The sequence below is a fragment of the Camelus ferus genome, chromosome 4, assembly GCF_009834535.1.
Source record: "Camelus ferus isolate YT-003-E chromosome 4, BCGSAC_Cfer_1.0, whole genome shotgun sequence".
Taxonomy (NCBI): domain Eukaryota; kingdom Metazoa; phylum Chordata; class Mammalia; order Artiodactyla; family Camelidae; genus Camelus; species Camelus ferus.
In genome coordinates, this window is record NC_045699.1 from 69,145,096 (window position 1) to 69,164,671 (window position 19,576).

Consider the following 19,576-nt stretch of genomic DNA (forward strand, 5'->3'; position numbering starts at 1 on the left):
CTGAGAGCCTGTTATCTTATCTCTTAAAAGGGAGCTACTGTACCTCCTTCACAGAATTGTAGTGTTTGTGTCGTAGATGATGTGGGCAAATCATGGGACGTGGTAGGTAGTCAGTAAACGTAGGTTACTGTTATCCTTCTCAGAGATGGTACAGGTTGAACATGTAGACAGGTTACCAAACGGTAGATGATAATATACTCTCTGGGTTTTTTTTTTAGAAACATCTCTAAAACTCTGGATGTTTTCATCCAGTTGTAGGGGATCCCACTGTCTTGTGGCACTTTTGTCAGAGATGGAATCTGAGGCTGGAGGGGCTGTGGGTCTGACCTCATTTATCACAGTCCCAAGTTTGAAGGCTGGTTTTTTTGATTTGGGATTGCGTGGTCTGGCGAATTGTGTGTTTCGTCAGTGATTTGTTGCAAACTTCCACCAAGTAGCCTTTCCTCTGGAAACAGGGCCTGGCCTGGAGATTTTCCTCCCTTTGAAATAATGTTAGGAGGGCTATCCCCTTGTGGGAACAGTTCTCTCAAACTTAGAAAAGCGTCTGTTCCCAGAGATCATTTGCAAGTTGATAATTTGGAATGTAGAGCATGTTTTCCTATAAAAACAATGCGGTTAGGTCACCTGACCTACACAGCTTCTAATTTAGCATCTTACTTAAAGTAGCAATTTACTAATAGTAGGGTCATCAATTTGAGGTTCTGGGAACAGGACTTGCAGAAGGTGGGAGGAGGAAGAGAGTTTCTGGTCTCTTTCGGGGGGCCCTCGTTTGAATTTTGAATTAGGCAGAGTTTGCCTTGCTCTTGTCCCAGGTTCTCTGTCTCCTTAGATCTCCAGGTCTCCTGGCACTTTTCCTTTCCTCAGGGCCTCTCCATGCAGGCTCTATTCCCCCAATTGTCACGTGTCCTAGAACCTACTTAGGTCCTTGTCCCCTTTTCTCCAGGCAGCTGATGTGAGCTAGGTTTTAGGAGAACAGCAATGAGACAAGTTTATACTAAACTGTGAGTGACTGATAGTCCTTTTACTCTTCTTGGAGAGTTTTCATTTTTAAAGGAAGCGCTTACTAACCTGACAACTATCCAATAGTAGATTCAGGCCCACAATTCCCAACCCTAAAGCCTTGGGACCCTAGGTGTATTTTGGAATTAAGAGTTTTTCAGATTTCAGAAAGCAGTGTCTCATAATCAAACAAAAAGATTTATGCAGCAAAACATAAATTTCGACCAAGTGGGATACATAAAGCCTGTAAGTGTTCTTATATCAGCTTAGGTTTAAGTTTTATATCAAATGAGTCTATGCTAAAATTACTGGAAAAAAAAAAAACCAAAAACTTTGGGATTTTGGAATTTTGGGGACTTTGGGTAAGAGACTGAAGGCTTGTATTTCCCAGTGTCACAAAGTGAAGGGGAACCCTGCAGGGTGGGGCAGATATTTTTGAACACTCATCGTCATCAAAGCAGTCAGCTTTGGTAGAGTTTGCCTCTAGGTTAGCACATGGAACTACCCTGTATTTTCCTTTCCCTCAACTTCTGAAAATATAGAAACTCCATTGAAAGTAATATTTTTTTCTGATTACAAAAGTACTATATGCTAGTTTTAAGTAGTTATATGTAGCTTAGACAATGGAAGTCCTTTATAAATCTTACCTCCTAGCGATGACTATTATTAACTTTGGTGTTTAATCCTTTAGGTTTTTCTGATGCATGTGCTAATGGGTACGTGTATTGTTTATATTAGTATGTATAGTTATTTGTACAAAAATAAGATTTATTATATACAATGTAGTACAGTTTTTTTCTTTACTTATTAGTATTTGGCTGTTCTTCCTCTGTCAGTAATTTAGCTTTTATTCTTTTTAAAAGCTAGGAAGATTTCCATCATATGGACATATCATTATTTACTCATCACTTTATTGATTGATATTTGGGTTTCTAATTTTTTTAAATGCAGTAAGCACCTTTCTATACATCTTTGTCTGTTTCTGTGGGCACATCTGAAGGGTTGTTTCCTACTGTTGGTTCAATGGGTATATGCAGTTTTTACTTCAAAAGACAGTGCCGAGTTGCCCCCTCAGCAGATTCTACCCTCTAAGACTCCCACCAGCAGTGCAGGAGAGTTCCTGTTTCTCCTTCCCCAATCAATGCCAGATGTTCTAAACCTGCCAACCTGATTTAGAAAAGCAGTCTCATCTTTGCTTATTTGGGGAGGTTGGTGATTTTTTTCAAGTGTATATTGGCCATGTGTTGTTTTTCTCCTTCTTCTTTGACTTGCCTGTTTATATGTCTGAAAGGTCAACTTGGTTTTATTTTTCTAACCTTTCTGCCTGGTTGGGGAGCAGGAGGAGAGGGCATGGCAGAGCCACTGGAGTATCAGTTGTTGAGGGGATTGCCAGTACTGCCCAGCTCCTTGCAGAGTAAGGAAAGGCAGGAGGCCAGTGGGTTTGGCTTAACGAGCCAATACTTTATTCTGGGACTACATGTCTGGTTTACACTGGGGTTTGGGTATTGGAGTGTTGGTTTAGAAGTGTGTGTGTATGTGTGTGTGTTGGGAGGGGAAGAGTCTGTTTATCTGATTGCTTTTTCATTTTCTTTGTCCAGATTCTTCAGAGGATAGCCCTCCAGCCACTCAGAACTTCATCATTCCAAAAAAAGAGATCCACACTGTTCCAGACATGGGCAAATGGAAGCGTTCTCAGGTACCAGTGGTGTCTGCACTGTGCGGTTGGAACTGGGATGAGAAACGGGCTTTTTCAAAACATTGGTTTTCTAGGCCTGAGTGAGGCTGTGAGCTCCTGACCTTTCTTGCTTTTGGAGCCAGAGCTGTTTAGAAGCTAGGAAGAGAGGTGTCAGGGGAGCTGGCTGTGTCTCCCTCCTCAGGGGCAGTATTTAGTGGGAAAGTATCTCGTGGCCCGAGTAAGGATAACCCTGGAAAGTAATGCTCTTGGTTCTCATAAGCCATCACCCCTTGGGTGTTACTGTATTGGCTGAACATCCTAACTGATCAGGTAGGTCACTTTGATTCTTGGTTATAAGTAACAGCAAATTGGGAGCCAGTGAATCAAAGGGAGAGAAGGTAACCACATGGAAACCTAGCCAGGGAGGTGGCTAAGCCTAAAAATACCAGAAAATAGGACCTCAGCTTTCTGCGCTGCTCCATCCCTATGGTGGGCAGCTTGTGCCTCCTGAGCTTCTGGGATAGGCTGTGGAAAGACTGGGACTGAGAAAAAGAAAGCCAGTTTCAAGTTCCCGGGAAAGGCCTTGTGGCCAGCTCCAGCCGGTTACCTCTACCTGGTCTGGTCAGCTGGCGTGGGGAGCATCACTTGTATAGAAGGGCTAGCTTGGGGGTCCTGGCAAGCTTGGCAGGTTTTCTATGAAGACTTTGCTGTGCTTACATTGAGCCTAAACACTACAGCTACTGTGTCTTGGCCTCATTGGGACTTGGGGGTCATGCAGGCCTTTCTGGCTGCTCTTTCCCAAGCCTGCCCTTTAAATATCTGGGGATGGTTACGTCTTTCTGAGTTGTGGTCTCCCTTGAGCCTTCACCAGGATAAACGCCTTAGTCCCTTTAGCTGCTCAAAGGACACGGTTTGAGTCCTTTCATCATCTTGCTCTACCTAAGGGTTTCTCAATCGCAGCGCTATTGACATTTGGAGGCAGATAACCCTTTGGCATGGGGGCTGCCCTGTGCATTGTCTGATGTTTAGTAACAGTCTGGCCTCTACCCACTCAATGCCAGTAGCACCCTCTCCCCCCAGTTATCACAACTGAGAATGTCTCCAGACAGATCAGAAGTCCCCAGGGAGACATACCGCCCTGGGTTGAGAACTAATGCTCTTTCCTGAACCTGCAGGATTGTCTGAATCCAAACATGGCTTTAGTTCCTTGCTTTTCCCCTAAATGTTTTCCAAGGAGGACTGGGTGTTTATGATGTGCCAGGTACTTCAGTGCATTTAATCTTCACAACAGCTCTGGGATGGGGGCTCTGTGGTCACCTGCATTTTGAAGGTGAGAAAACTGAGGCCAGGAGGTGAAGACATTTAGCATGGCGGCACAGTTAGTGGTTGAGATGAGATTCCAGAGATTCATGCCCAGGTCATCTGACTCTAGAGCTGCTGTGTCATAGGCCACAGGTGGGCAGATGACTGCCTGCCAGCCTAATTTGGCCCCCTCCCTATTTTGGTAAGTAAAACTTTATTGGAAAACATCCATGCTCATTGGTTTACATGGCTTTTTTTGTGGTACAAGGGCACAGTTGAGAATTTGTGAACCAAGCTATGGGGCCCTTAGAACCCAAAATATTTACTATCTGATGCTTTGCAGGGAGTTTTCCAACCTTTTGACATTGACAGTTTTTGGAGGTATAGATTGACCAATACCTGATGGAAACCTTTCGCTTGCTCTGAAGCTTATTGGTCAAGGGTGTGGACCTGCTGTGGCCAGACAGGTGACTGCGCTGTGGCCAAAGCTCTTCACCAGGCAACAGAGTGCAGTGGCCAGGAGCACAGGCCTGGGGTCAGAGAGGTCAGGGCTGGAAGCCCAGGGCTGCCATTTTCTCTTCTTGCGACTTAGGCTAAGTGCCTAACCTCAGTACCTAGGCTAGGCGTCTACTGTAAAACGGGGCTGTTTGGAGGCTTGAATGATGTAAAGCCAGAAAAGCATGTGGCCCAGTGCAAGACATATGGTAAGCCTCACTGAGCGATGGGCGTAATGACTGTTGCTGCTGTGATGATGGTGCTGTTGGTGGTGACTTTGCATACAATCACGTTCATAAGAAAGTCCTGAGTTTTAGTCAGTTTTAGTCACCAAGAGACTGTGAGCCATGTGGGAGCAGGGACAGTGGAGGGTGACCCTGCCTCTTGCTGCTACCTTTCTTTGCAGCCTCATGTACTTTACGGGAATGATTGTGAACACTGGCCACAGTCAGGATGAGGACTCAGACTTGCCCTAGGCTGGGAGAGTTGCCATGGGTGGTCCACTGGGCTGGCCATGTGACCCCACATTTCCGCCTGCAGTCATTCCATAGGCTGGTGGGAGGATCCTGGTATAGGAATGTTCTAGATCCTGAATGGTTGCTTCTCAAGGGTTGCTGTGGATGTCCCAGCTTCCTTAAGGCTTGGAGAAGGAGGAAGAAAGAAAGTGAGAGGCAAAAGGGTTGAAGAAGAAACAAGAGCAAACAGAAGTTGCCTGGTCCTCGAATCTGCCTCTCCAGGGGCCTGCGCCTCAGTGCTTTCTTACCCCTGTGCTGTCTGTAACCTGCAGCCCCCTAGGGAAGAGAGTGCCCAGTTAGAAGCTGGGGATGGGTGTGTTTGGAGCCCTAGCCATGGGCAGAAGACAGCTTCATCTCTTGGGAGCAGGGCCTCTGCACTGCAGGCACGCAGCCTGGCCTGTCTGGTGGGGGAAACATCCGCAAAACCACCAGGGAAGGACCCTTGGTGGTATAGTGGGATGGTGGAATACTCGGCCACTCTGCTTTGGAGTTTGGCTGGCTGGGTCCTACCTCCACATGTAATGAGATCTTGGTCTTAGGAGACCTTGGGCAAGTCACTTCTCCTGAAGCCTTGGTTTCCTAATCTGTAAAATGGGGACAGTGATAGTGTCTACCTCGTGAGGTTGTGGAAAGAAACTGCTGGCAGCAGTAATGAGCACATAGTAAACTGGCTGGAGGTCTAGGTGTCATCGTGGTCTTTGGCTTGCCAGCGGTTTTGGATGGAGGATAAGGGTAGGGTATTTGGCGTTACCTCTGCTGCTCCGGTGGTCTGGGGCAGCTTGGAGCTCTTTGCTAACTGGGGGGAGGTGGGGGCTGGCCGGGCGTGCAGAGTGGGGGTCTGACATCCCTCTGCCATGTCCTCACTCCGCATTCTGTTTGGTAGGCGTATGCTGACTACATCGGATTCATCCTCACCCTCAACGAAGGTGTGAAGGGGAAGAAGCTGACCTTCGAGTACACAGTCTCCGAGGTAGGCGCGGGCCGTGGGCTGTGCACGGGGCCTTTCCGGAAACAGCTCCACAGGGTCTGTGACTGGCCGGTGCGGGAGGTCACGTCACCCACACACGTGCGCTGCAGACCTTTTGGTGTCTGTATTTCCAATTTTTAAAAAAATCTGTGAATGAGTGTATATTTATAAAATTGAGATCAAGGTAAATATTCCATTTTATAGCCTGCATTTTTGCTAACTGGTGTCTTTATATAACTTTTTAAATTAAAAATGATCACGAAAGAATAAACATGCTCACTGAAGAGACTGCTGATAGAAACGTGCATAACGTTAACAAAAAAGCTGGCTTCTTCCTGTACTCCTTCCCATAACTGACTCCCAGGGGCGGCCCCCTGTTAACGGTGTGGGGACTATCACCTACACCTGCCCCAGGAGTGCCTCTGCCCCGTTGAGCCATGCCCTCACTGGTTTAAACAACCCCCACCTGTGGACTTTGAGGTTGTTTCCCTAAACACTGGGACTCTGGACACCTTGGCCTGTACATCTGTGGGCTTTCTTTCCTGAGGAATCACTCCTAGACGTGGCAGTGCCGAATGAGGGGCACACTGCTAGCTGGGTGCTCTTTGGCTGTGTTTCAGAGACGGGCTTGTCTGTGGAGGGAGGACAAGAGCCGTGGAGGCTGATACCCATGGGAAGGTGTGCTCTTGCTAGCTGTTTGCTCTTGCTGGATGCCGTTTCCCAGTGTTGGGTCCCAGGCCTCCAGTGGCCTGTTAGGTTCCTGTCCCAGGCATCCCAGAGCCTCTGTGAGCGTTATCTTATCTCAGACACCAAGGCCCAAGCAGCCTCTCTCAGTGTCTTGTCCACTCAGCTCTCTAGCCATAGCCTCGGCCTGTTGGGTAAGGCCTGGCCTTGCACTCACGCAGTCCCTCCACCTCTCTCCAGGCTAGCATAGCCCTCAGGCTCCTGGACCCTAACTGGCTGCTGGGTGGCTGAGGTCCTGGTCTGTCACTGGGGGAAGCCAGGCCTGTGCTGGGGATTGACAGCCTTCTCTTGGGAGCTTGCCCACCAATGACTTCTTGGGTTCCCCTTGGGCCTTCCTGGTGCCCTGGGACTTTGTCTCTGGGCGCAGATGGCTGGGGAGAGAGATGGCTCCTCCTTGAGCCTATGGTAAGGAATGCTCAGCTGTGCTCAGTAGGCTGGGGAATGAGACGGTGGAAGGCTAATTAAAGGGGAATATTATAATTAACCCAGCAGATTCTGAGTTTCCAGATCCCTCTCAGATCCCTTAATTGCCCCTGAGGCCTTGATGGTAGATCCCCTCCCAACCAGGTGTTGTCTTAGCTCGAGGGGGTTCTTTAGGCAGAATTACAGCCAGGTTAAGTGCTTGGGGTCTGGAGTCAGGCTGACTGGGTTTGGATAGCCTCTGACCTCTGAGCTGGGTGGCCTTTTCCCTCTGACGCTCTATTTCCTCATCTGTAGTGTGGGAAGAGCCACAGACCTACTCATGGGCCCTGGGGAGGATTCACTGAGATCTCATGTGTAGGTTTTTCTTAGCACAGTGCCTGGCACCTACTAGATGGCATCATTATTATTAGCTGTTGTTACCATTAGCTATCTTTTAGCTGTTTGAATTTCCAGTAACATTGTTGTTTACTTGGGGCTCTTCCTGAGCTGAGGTTCATCCTCACTTGGTGGACAGAGGTGACTAGTGTGGTCACCCACAGCTGGCCTGGTGGCAGAAGGCACTGCAGGCACGCAGCATGTGGCCTCCTGCAGAGGGGGCGCTCCCTTCCTGCCTGGTGCAGCTGCTTGGTACCCCTGCTGATTCTCACTCCTGCCTCTGGTTGGAGGTGGGGGGACGACTGCAGCTGGGGAGAGGGCAGAGTGGCCTGGGGGGTGACTTCCAGACTACCTGCAGCAAAGGGAACAGGCGAGGGCCATGTAGTGAGATTGTCCAGACCCGTGTTTAGAAGTCTCTTTTTCTTTTTGAGATTGGCTGTCCTGTTCATTGAGGATTAAAATTCATTATTTTTGTAAAATAAAGGTGATAGTAGATAGGAGGTTTATTTTTTGTGGTGGTTCCATTTGATTTTTTAAATGAGGGCAGAATTTAAAATTGGCAAATAAAATTTGGAGAAAATTTTACTGGTCCATGAAATCCAAACAGGCAGTTTTGGTCTAAGGAGGAGGGCAGCTCAAATGATTCTACATGCTTCTGAGGGGCTTCAGCCCACAGCTCCCTCCCCTCCAACCCCTCTCCCCTAGCAGGCCAAACAATAGAGGCAGCCCCTGCATTCAAAAAACCGTCTCCAGAAAGAGGAGCCAGGAGCCTTTTAATTATTCACTGGCCCAGCTGAGCTGGCAGCTGGGGCCTGGCTCCTGCTGGCCTCGCAGCACCTCTTTATCCCTCCGCAGTGCCTCGCTGCAGACTGAGGTCTCCTGGGAATCCGGCCTTGCTGGTGCTTCCTGGGGCCTGGATCCCTGCGCCATCCCTTGTAAGTGCAGTAGCTGCCAGGGCTCAGGTTTGCTCAGTCCTTAGCAGCCATTTCTGGTGACCTGGTTCTTCACAAAGCCAGTTCTCATGGTTTGGTCACATTTCAGCAAGACAGCTTTTCACACTGGCCCTCTGCCACAGCCAGGTGTATAGGGAGCCTTCTCCTTTCACAGGTAACTTTTCTTTCCTCCCAGGTCTCAGGCATAGGGAAAGGGGATGTTGACTGAAATAAATGCACAGCCTAAATGTTGAGAGTTATGTTTTATTCGGTGGACATTTTTGAGGACTCGAACCCCTTGGAGCCTGGTATGACAGCCTCCCAGATCACTCTGAGGGACTGCTCCGAAGAGGCAGGGGAGGAGCCAGGATATATAGGAGTTTTACAACAAAGACCAGGTAATTGGAACATTAAAAGATTACTTGTTAACTGAAAATGAGACATCTCGAGTTAAAGAATTTAGTGCCTTTCTTTGGGAGGGAGCAAACATTTGGGCTCATTGAAATTATTCCTTCGACAAGCACCTAGCTATCTAGGGCCAATGTCCTGTCCTTTCACATTCTGAGTCCCCTCAGGCTTCAGAGGCTGGCCTGTCTGCTTGTCTTCACTGTGGGGGGTGGCAGCAGCTGGCTGATGGCTGATGACTTGATGGCTTTAGCATTCTTTGTTTACTGATAAGGTTTGTAGTGTTTTTTGTTCACAGGGAGGTGAGGGAGGGCAGCATCAGGGCCATTGTCATGTTGCACATCTCCAGGGGGGACTGTTTATGTGGACTACAGTGTGATTTGTGCCTCCTGGAGCTGTGTGTGGTGGGGTGGAGTTGGCTCACATATATTCTATTAGTTCAAGCCCACCTATTCCTGCCCCACAAATACGCACACAGCTCCTGGGACCGCTTGTCCGCAGAGTCTCAGCAATGGCAGACCTGGCCATGGCCTGCCCTGTCATAGCTTTTCCTGCGGGCACCACCCACTGCCAGTGATGCAGGAAAACAGATGTGGGGCATGAGAAGGGCTGTGTCCCAGGCTTCGGTTGAGCCCCTGGGATGTGCCCTGCCAAGCGTGGGTCCTTGGCTTCGCGCAGGAAAGAATTCAAAAGCGAGCCACAGTTGAGTAAAGGTAGATTTATTCAGAGAGATACATTGAAAGGCAAGAGAAAGGCCACAAGGTGTGGGGGTTGGGTGCTCAGATTAAAGTGGGTACACACTCCATAGACAGAGTGTGGGCCACCTTTGGAAGAGGGAGAGAGAGGGGCCGCCCCCGAGGTGCTTTGTTGCTGGTTTTTATGGGCTTGGTGGCTTCATATGCTAATAAGTAGAAGGACCAGTCTAAGGGGAAAGGGTTGGGATTCCCAGGAAGTTGGCCATTTCCCATCCTTTGACCTTTTGTGGCTAAACTTGGGACTGCCGTGGTGCCTATAGTTGTGTCATTCACCATGTTAATATATTACAGTGGGCGTATAATGAAGCTCAAGATCTACTAGAAGTTAAATCTTTCATCATCCTGAACCTCAAGGGCTACTTGGAGTTGAATCTTTCACAATTTTGATGTTAATTGCTGTGGCATTCCTTGAGTGACTGTGCCCTGCCCCCTTCCTGTCTCACCAGGGGCTCCTGGAGGTGTCTCCTTATACCGTTTGTGCCCAGCAGACACAGGCAAGATCTGCTTCTTGGCAGGGCCCCTCCTCCCAGGGCCACCTGACTCTGAGTGTCCTCTGCATCGTGTGCTCACCTTTGTCCTGGCCCATTTCTGTGCTGCCCTCACAGACCATGTTTTAGACAGACTGCCTCACATAATTCCCTTGTTGAGTAACACCTTGTGTACTAATACTGCCTGGCCTGTCACACCGACTCCGCTCCTCAGTCCCTGCCTCCTGTGGGAAAGGTAGAGATGGATCTCAGACACTGTCAGCCTTGTAAGGTGTTACCACGCTCGCACCTCTGACCCAGCATCTCCGCCAGGGGTACTGTTTGTGGTGGTGAACAGTTGGAAATAACCCAAACGTTTAATGGTCGGGGATTGGGCAAAGAAATCACAGTACATTTGTACGATAACGTGTTATTCATTTATTAGAGGCTATCACAAAATTATGTTTACATGTTGATGTAGAACGAGAGTCCTTAGGAAGCCAAGCAGGCTGCAAAGCTGTGTGTGCCCCATGCCCCATGTGTTAGTCTGTGTGTGTATGTATAGCAGCACCCCGTTCCGGGCACTGTGCTGGCATTCTTTATGGACTGTCACTTAGTCTTTGTGATGGCCCGAGGAGTTATTTACCATTATGTTCATTTTTGAGATGAGGAAACAAGCTCAGAGAGTTAAAGTCACTTGCTCAAGGTCTCACAGCAATTAAATGGTATTTTAGCTGGGATTGAATCCGGCTGCTTTCAAAGTTCTATGGTAAGCAATGGAAAACACTGTAGAAAGATGGAATAGAAGAGTATGTTAAAATGTCCCCTGCTATCTGACAGAAGAGCGTTTACTATGAAACCTTTTGTAAGCCAAAGTGGCAAAAATGAAAGTCTTCAGATTTCTTTCAGTTAGCAAAAACAAGTGCTAAGGTAGATCTTTCGTAAAAGTGAAGTGGTGCAAAGTGAGGGATACCTGTAGTGTTTATTGCTGGGTGACAAGATTACTGGTCATTTTTGTTTCCTTCCTTTCTACGTTTCTGTTTTATAGTGTTTTTAGTTATGGTGTACTAAACCGAAGACCCTGATAAAATGTAGTGCTTGTCCAGCAGCTCCTCCTGGATGGGCTGGCAAGAGAAATCAGGTGTGGAAGCCACATCTGTACTCCAGCCTAGTGCTGGGCCCTTCCTGTAAAGCTCACTGTGTTCCCCTGGCCCCTCCTTCACATTCAGGGTGGTTGGGAGTAAAGGGGGCCAGCAGGGGGAATGCAGTAGTGCATGCCTCGGGGTCATTGTCCGGCAGCAGTTGGGATTCCCTTTGTGGCTCTGGCTCGGAGCCCCTAGTCACTGTGGCTTGGCTGCCTCCATTTGCTCCACAGGCCATTGAGAAACTGGTCGCTCTTCTCAACACGCTGGACAGGTGGATTGATGAGACTCCTCCGGTGGACCAGCCCTCTCGATTTGGGAACAAGGCCTACAGGACCTGGTATGCCAAACTTGATGAGGTGAGGCTGCCACAAGACGGGCTTGGGGGCTGGGCTGGGGGGAAAGCGTTCAGATATCAGAATCATTGGGGAGTTTGTTAAAATGGCAGTTATATTTCCCAAAAATCCAAGTGTATTTACCATCTGCCCCAGCCATCCTCTGAGAATCACCACCGCGTCCTCTGCAGCGCTGTTTATTAAGTCATGTAGCAACAGATTGAAATGTCCTGCATGTCCATCTGCAGTTTATTGTCAGTTAAATAAACCAGTAAGTCCACCCATGGAGTACTCTGCGGCTGTAAGAAGGGATAAGGAGACCGACTAGGGAACTCAGAGGAAGGGACTGCGATTTACAGTTGTCCCTCGGTATCTGTAGGGGATTGGTTCTGGGACCCCCCCCCCATGAATGTAAAAATTCACGAATGCTGAAGTCCCTTACACAAAATGCATAGTTCGGTTGGCCCTCTGTATCCACGGGTTCTGCATCTATGGATACAGAGGCCCAGCTGCGCTGTTAGGTTAGAGAGGAGCCAGGATGTGATGCACAAGGCAAGCTGCATTTTGATAAGAAAGAGGGAAGACTAAAAGGATTTGTTTGTATTGCTCTGTTCACGTTGAGAAACATCACTGGAAGACTACATCAGAGGCAAATAAAGCTGTGGTTTCTTTTTCAAGGTAGGGGTGAAGGGGGCTTGGGGGAGGGGTGGGGTGAGACTTCTCAATGCATCCCTTTCATAATGTGTTTATTTTTGAGTCATGCAAAGGTAATACCTGTTTGAAGCAAACAAACAAAAAATGCAGGACAGCAACCCTGTCCTTAGAAAAGCCGAGTCTGTAGGTCTGGGGCGGGGCCTGGGAATCCGGATCTCCACCAGGTCTCCAAGAGTCTCACGCCAGGCATTTATAGGCTGAACTTGGAAGAACCTGGGGCCTAATTTTTTTGGCCCAGTGTTTTCATGTGGAGCAGAGGGGAGAGGCCCAAGAACCCAGCAGAACGCTACCCCTGCCCAAGAGCAGCCTGGGGCCACCTCTGGATGCTGAGATGGCTCATGGGCTTTTTTTAAATAAAGGTTTTTATTGAGTTATAACTTAAAAGAAAGCTGACAGGTCATGGCTGGACAGCTTGATAGGTCTTAACATGTTTTTATCCTTGCATCCACCACCCATATCAAGCCATAGAACATTCCAGCACTTCAGCAAGGCCCTTATGCCCCTTTCTAGTTGATATCCCCCAGACTCTTCTGACCTTTATCCTATAGATTGATTATGCCTGTTTTTGAACTCCACATAGATGTTTGGCTTCTTTTGCTCAGCATTAATGTGTGTGTGACTCACCCACGTTGTGCGGAGCAGTGGATTGTCTTCATTGCTGCGTAGTATTCCATCGCAGGACCATAGCCTAATTTATCCATTCTACCATTGATGGGCAGTTCAGCTGTGAGGGGTTTCCACATTTTGGCTACTGTAAATAATGCTGCCACGAACATCCTTGCATGAGTCTTTTGGTGGATGAATGGCACAAACTCCCTTACTGGGGAGTGTGAAGAAGGGATATTTCTGGGGACGTCAGTGAATGACTAGATGGGGAAGTCGACTAGCTTCAGAATCCTCCTGTCTTGCCCCCAGAACTGTGTCTCCTGGAGGGAGGATCAGCAGATGAAAAGCTGCCCCAGGGTTGTCTCTGTTGTGTAAGAAGAGATGCCCTCCCTTGTCTTCTTTCTGTGGCCAGTCAGAGCCGGGGTGGGGGGCAGGACTGCTCTGTGTGGCAGCCTGGGCTCCAGCCAGATACTGCTTCTGAGGCGCCTGCCGACCGGGAAGCTGCCTAATCTGCTGCCACCACTTTGTGTCTCTTGTGTTATCAGGAAGCAGAAAACTTGGTGGCCACAGTGGTCCCCACCCATTTGGCAGCTGCTGTTCCCGAGGTGGCTGTTTACCTAAAGGAGGCAGTAGGGAACTCTACGCGCATCGACTACGGCACAGGTACCTGCTGCTCCTGGCGCTTCCTTGGCTTCACTGCAGTCTTTTCTTGGGCTGCCTCCTCTTAGTTCTGGGTTGTCTGGGGGTGAGGGAGCCCCAAGCAGGCAGCCTGGGGGGCCCCCTGGGGTGCAGCACTGCCAGTGCAAGAATGCCTGGTGCTGCTCCTGCGGCTCTGGCTTGGTCCACCAGGGGGCGCTGGTGCCACATGTGTGGTGGCTATAAGCCCAATGCTGGTTTCTGTTCTTTGTAGAGATGGCCTGTCTGTGAGATCATTGTTATCCCCAAACTAATAATTTATTGAGCACTTGCTATGTCTCAAGACAACCGCTTACAGAAGCCTTGAGAACTGAAAGAGCCTGGTGGCCTCTGGCAGTGTCGTGGCATGTTGCTCTTAGCCACTCAGTGCCCTTGAGGGAGTGGTGCTGGCACGTCGAGGGAGGAGTTCTCTGTCTAGGCCAGGGGTGGCTGAGGAGGGCCCCTGCTTTGATAGCTCGTCCGTCCTTTCCTTTCCACCTCGCAGCAGGCATATACAAGAGCTGCTGCCCTCTCAGGCCCTTCCCTTCCCTGGGCCGCGGTTCCCCAAGAGGAGCCCAGGCCGCAGAGGCAGGCCTGGAGAAGGGTACCCTTGGACTGGGTCGTCCGAAAGTTTTGTTGTCTGCTCCCCTGATGCTGGAAAGTAGGCTTATCAAGTGAGACTTTCAGGGGCGGATCTTTCACTGAGGCCAACTGGGAAAGACCTGGAGGGGAGAGTGGTCAGGCCAGCAGGGGCTGGGTTTTTCTTCCACTCTCAGATGCTCTTAGGTGTGCAGGAGTAATGGTTACCCCTGAGTGATGGTGGCTTAGACTCTGGTCACGATCAGAAACTGTGCAGGTGAAAGTAACAGCTCACAAACTTTCCAAGCCCTTGGAGGGACCCTCATTTTGCAAAAACAGGATGGGAAGTCACTGAAATAGTCTTTCCTCATCTCGCTCCAAATGTGAACCATGAGAGTTGGTCCCAAGTCCAGCCAGTGGTTTCTGTGGTGCTGACCATTCCTATTTGACAAGATGGGAAAGGAAGGAAGGGTGCCTTTTGACCCTGTAATGTGGCCATACTTAGAATCCTTCAGTGGCTCCTGTTGCTCTTAGGATAAAGTCTAACTTTTTTCCTATGGCCTTAAAGGCCTGTCTGACCTCCAGTCTCCTCTCGTTACACTTTCTCCCTTGATGTCTCTGCTTTAGCCATACTGACCTTCCTAGGGTTCTTCAAACTTCCCAGTCTTTTTTCTTGCCTCAGAGCCTTTGCACATGCTATTTCTTCTGGCTAGAATGCTCTTCTTGCTTCACTCACTCCCTGTACCTTGCCAACTCTTATTTGTCTTTCAAATTAAATATTATTTATTTCTATAGGGAAACCTTCCCGAACGCTTATGTCAGGGTCTCCCTGTGATATCCTCCAGTTCTCACCCTATTTTCCTTCAGAGCTAGATTCATAGAAGTGATTGAATATTTAATGTCTGTCATTCTGGTAAATCATAAACTATCAAACAGGGGCAGGGACATTTTTTGCTGCTGTCTTCCTAATGCCTGCCATGGACTGTGAGTACCCCCATAGCGTGTGCTCAATAAATAGGGTGGAGTTGATGAATGAGTTAATCCTCCAAAACAAAATGTGAATGCCTATTTAAGAAATCAACAGCCTGGGCCTTTTAGGAGTAGAATTGTGGTAGTGGTAGTTCTAAAAGGACTTAGGTCTTTCTCCATACGGAAGAGGCTCCATTGTCTCCATGTTAATTGCGCTCCCTAGAGGGGAGGTTATCAGTGATTTGGACCCTGGTGAGACCAAGAGCAGCCCCACTCCTTCTGGAAGACTGTCCACCACAGCTGTTTTTCTCCCTCAGGACATGAAGCCGCCTTTGCTGCTTTCCTCTGCTGTCTCTGCAAGATTGGGGTGCTGCGGGTGGACGACCAAATAGCCATTGTCTTCAAGGTGTTCAATCGGTGAGTGAGAGGAGGGCAGGTGGAGTGGCTGCCAGTGGGAGGAGGAGCCAGGGGTCGCTTTCCTCCTTGTTGCTTGGACCAGGCACAGGGTGTTGGAGGGGGCCCCTGAGTGGCTGTTGGGTCTCCAGTCTAGTCCTAATCAAGCTCTGTGAGTGGGGTGTTCTCACAGGGTCAGATTCAAGTGGAAACAAATGAAGAGAATGCAAGTAACGACTGCTGATGCTCCCGTGGCCTTTACCATGCGGAGGCACTGTGTAAGCACTTCACATGTAACTTAATTCTCACAGCAACCTCAGGAGGTAGCAATTGTCCTTTCCTTTTTATAGATGAGGAAACTAAGGCATAAAGAAGTCAGGTCTCTTCACTGAGGTCACAGCCAGCTGAACCCAGGCTGTCAGGCTCTGCCTTGTTCCCCTCACCACCTAGACCACCTGCCCCGCATGTGGGTGTGTCTCAGTCACCAGAAGGCACCATCACATCCGTACCCTCCCCCCCAGGGCTGCCGATGCCCTGGAGTGCAGCTCTATGGGTGATTCTGACACAGTCTGAAGGGACCTAGGAGATGGTCTGTCTTTCCGATTCTGATGGGCAGCCCGGAGCTGGGGAAGCTGTGGCTCCTGCCCAGGCTCTTACATTGTCAGGAGTTGACGGCACTGCCCCTCTGTCCCGGTTGGTGTTTTGCCCCTTTCCTGGGCCGAAAGGAGGCTGAGTGTGAGAGAAAAAAATCGAGCTACATTATGCTGAGAAGATCAGCTGATATGTAACTTAGGCATGAGGGTTATAATTGAAATGGAGACACACTCTTAGGTGGTTATTTCTGGCCTCCTTTGCTCCTAGTGGCAGAAGGGTTGAGACTGTCTATTTACTTTTTGCCACCTCCCCTCCTTTCCCCGCCGTCCCGTGCAGGTATCTTGAGGTTATGCGGAAACTCCAGAAGACGTACAGGATGGAGCCAGCTGGCAGCCAGGGCGTGTGGGGCCTGGATGACTTCCAGTTTCTGCCCTTCATCTGGGGCAGTTCGCAGCTGATAGGTACTGGAGGGGGCACGGACCCCTGCCCTGGCCCTCCTCCCTCCCCTCCTGCCCAGGGCACACAGTGACAGCTTGTAGAGCAGGCGTTAGACCGGCTATTGATGGTGGCTGCTCGCTGCCGACTTTGTGCTGCCACCAGCGTGGCCGGCTGGGGGAGGTGGAGGCCAGCACTGCCGAGATAATGGAAAGTGATGTGGGCTGGAGCCAGGGCGCCCGCCTGGCGCACAATGGGCTGGTATGAAATGCGCCCCAACTCCTGGCAGTAGCTGTGGGGTTTTATGTTGAAAATGAGGGGTTCTTTTGACTCAGTGACCAACGTCATTTGCTATGATTATCGAGCCGTGCGCACAGGGGCCCATCAGGGAGCTGCTGCCAAGTGCTTGGCCGGGGGCCACTCGCTAGGGGCCCACTCTGTTGGTTCCCTCCACTTTCCTACGGGCAAGCCACAGTGGGTGGGGGGTCTTTATCTATTTTGACCTAGGATTAACTGCCTGCAAAATAATATTAATCAATGACCATTTGTTGAGCACATGCCCTGTGCCAGGCACTGCTCTAAGTGCTTCAAGTAGATCGTCTCAAGGACCCTGGGAAGGGTCTGTGCCAGCATACCACTGATACCACCTACTGGTGTGCTGTACCGTGGTCCTGATGGTCGGGCAGTGTGCCATGGCCCGGTGGTGGGGGGTTCCGTTCTTATCCCCACTGCAGGGTGAGGAGACCAAGTCACAAGGTAATTGATTGCTCCTGTGAGGTCAAGTGTCGAGGGTGGGTGGGTGTAGACCGCACCGGGCCGAGGTGCCCTGCTGTGCAAATGCCTGGTTCTGAATCCTGGGGCTCTCTGCTGTTTCCAGACCACCCATATCTGGAGCCCAGGCACTTTGTTGATGAGAAGGCCGTGAATGAGAACCACAAGGACTACATGTTCCTGGAGTGTATCCTGTTTATCACCGAGGTGAGGGAGGGAGGTGAGGGAGAAGCCCATGGCAGCCTCTGGGCCAGAATGATCTGAGGGTGGTGACTTTGGACAGAAGAGCCAGAGCTGCTGCCTGAAGATGGCAGGGCCAGCCCCAGAAGGTGGGTTATTGACAATGAAGCCCAGCCAGGTGTCTCTGAATGGTTGAGCTAACTTTTGACTGTCCAGGATCTCCTCCCCCAAGTCAGTGGTCTGAGGTTTCAACTTGAGCTGATCGATTAAGACTTGGTTATTTGCTGGACTTGGTGACCGATGCAGCAGTTCTGAAGGGTTGGTAGGTGTTGTTGAGGATGGGTGGGTGTCAGCATCTTGTGGATGGGGCCCACGAGATCTGTAAAGCTACATGCATGTGGATGTGTGGGACGAAGCCTTTGTAGGGATTGGAGAGAATGGTGTGGACAGCGGACAGATTTCTGCTGAAGGGGCTCCTCTCTGTCAGTGCCTGAGGACGTGGGCCGAGTGAATACTGGAAGTGGAAGTGAGCAGGCCTGGACCCCCAGCCCACCCAGTGGGGTCATTTAATTGGGTGCTGTTGTTCTGCAGCCTTGGGCCACTTCCTCAGGGTCACCCAGGGGCTTGTTAAAATGCCTGTTCTTGGGTCCCACCTCAGCTTTCTGAATCAGATTCTTGGGGGATGAGTGCTGGGAACCTGAATTTAAACACCCATGCCAAGTGACTGTGCATGAAAGTTGGGGACCCACTGCCCTCAGGTCCTCAGGAGGTGTAGGGACCTTTCACCTTTCTTGCCTGGTACCTGCCCCCCCAGACTTCCAAAGGGCACCCTGGCTCTGCTGCCTGGAGAGAGTCTTGCCCCATTCTCTTTCCTGATGCCTGCATGCTTGCCTCCTGGCCCCAGTGACGTCCCTGGCACACCCGTGGACCCCTGCCTATGGGGGCTACTCTTCTTCGCTGCCCATTCTGAGCCCCCTGAAGAGTGGGAGATGCCTGGTTAAACAGCAGTAGCTCCAGGCTCTCCTGGTCAGCATTCGGCTCAGGCCTCGCCAAACTCCAGAGGCCAGAGGGGAATGACACGTTTTTCCAAGTCAGCAAATGAAGCCCGTACTGACGGCTGGACGGCCACTGCTTCATTCTCAGAGATCTGCTGCCTTCAGCAGTGTAGCCAGCCCAAGGTCGGAAGGACTCTGGGGCAGCCTGGCTCACTGCCTTCAGATCCGATCACATGCTGCTCTCCCTGGAGTGGGATGGGAGGGTCTGTGGAGCCAGGAGACCCCAGGAGAAGCTGGAGGAGCAGGGTAGGGGGAAAGGGTGCACAGTCCACAGCGAGCTATGGCTTCGCTGGCTGGTGGGGTTAAGAGGCTGAGCTGTTTTGGCTCCCCCTGGTGGCTGGCCAAGCCTGTGGCTCCTTGTCAATAACTAACAAGGAGGAGGGCCAATCTGGGCCTGAGGGAATAGGGGACTTGACTCTGGGTTAAAACTTTGTATTTTTGTTTGGTTGGTTGGTTATGCTGGTATAAAAACAGAAAAGCTTTCTTCCAAAGTTTGGGACCCAGTTCCTCTGCTAGAGGAAATCCGGAAGTGGCCACTAGGTGGTGCTAAAGACACATGGAACTTGGAGAAGGTTTTAGTAACAGTTGAGGGAGAGGCATGAAGTGGGAGTTGGCCGGCAGGCCCTAGAGTTCTCGGTTGTTCCACACCTGTCTTCCAGGCCTGGTTTGCACTTTGGGTCTGGGTGCTTGGGCATGGTAGTAAACATTGGACACTAGCAGAGTCATGCCCCAGAGCTGAGGAGACCAGTAGGAAGGGCCCCCTCGCCCTCCTGGCCAGCCTAGGGCAAGCTGGTGCAGATGCTGATGACTGCAGGCCTTGTGCTAGTTCTCCAGAGACTAGGCTCACCAACCCCCCTGGCACCTCAGACCAGGGTTTTCGCAGCCCCTAGATGGTGGTGAGGGAGGTCCAGGGCCTGACACTGGGAGGCAGGGACCTAGAGGCCGGTGTGGAGCTCTGTGCTGTGGTCAGGAAGGGGGCAGTGTTGCCTCTGGAGACCCAGGGATGGCTAGGGCTGGTGCAGCTAGGAGATTAAACAAACAAGAAGTTGGGAATGAAACCAGGCTTTTCCTGTG

The 19,576-nt window shown here is 50.3% G+C and overlaps 1 protein-coding gene across 3 annotated transcripts in view; it reads left to right on the forward strand.

Moving 5' to 3' along the window:
• Window positions 1-19,576, forward strand: part of PTPA (protein phosphatase 2 phosphatase activator) — a 29,138-nt gene that overhangs the window by 1,579 nt on the left and 7,983 nt on the right. For all 3 annotated transcript variants that reach the window (XM_032478620.1, XM_032478621.1, XM_032478622.1), the window contains exons 2-8: window positions 2,598-2,695; window positions 5,870-5,956; window positions 11,430-11,555; window positions 13,397-13,514; window positions 15,392-15,491; window positions 16,398-16,522; window positions 17,374-17,474. In XM_032478620.1, the coding sequence (XP_032334511.1) occupies window positions 2,598-2,695; window positions 5,870-5,956; window positions 11,430-11,555; window positions 13,397-13,514; window positions 15,392-15,491; window positions 16,398-16,522; window positions 17,374-17,474 (755 nt within the window). The remainder of the gene's footprint in view (window positions 1-2,597; window positions 2,696-5,869; window positions 5,957-11,429; window positions 11,556-13,396; window positions 13,515-15,391; window positions 15,492-16,397; window positions 16,523-17,373; window positions 17,475-19,576) is intronic.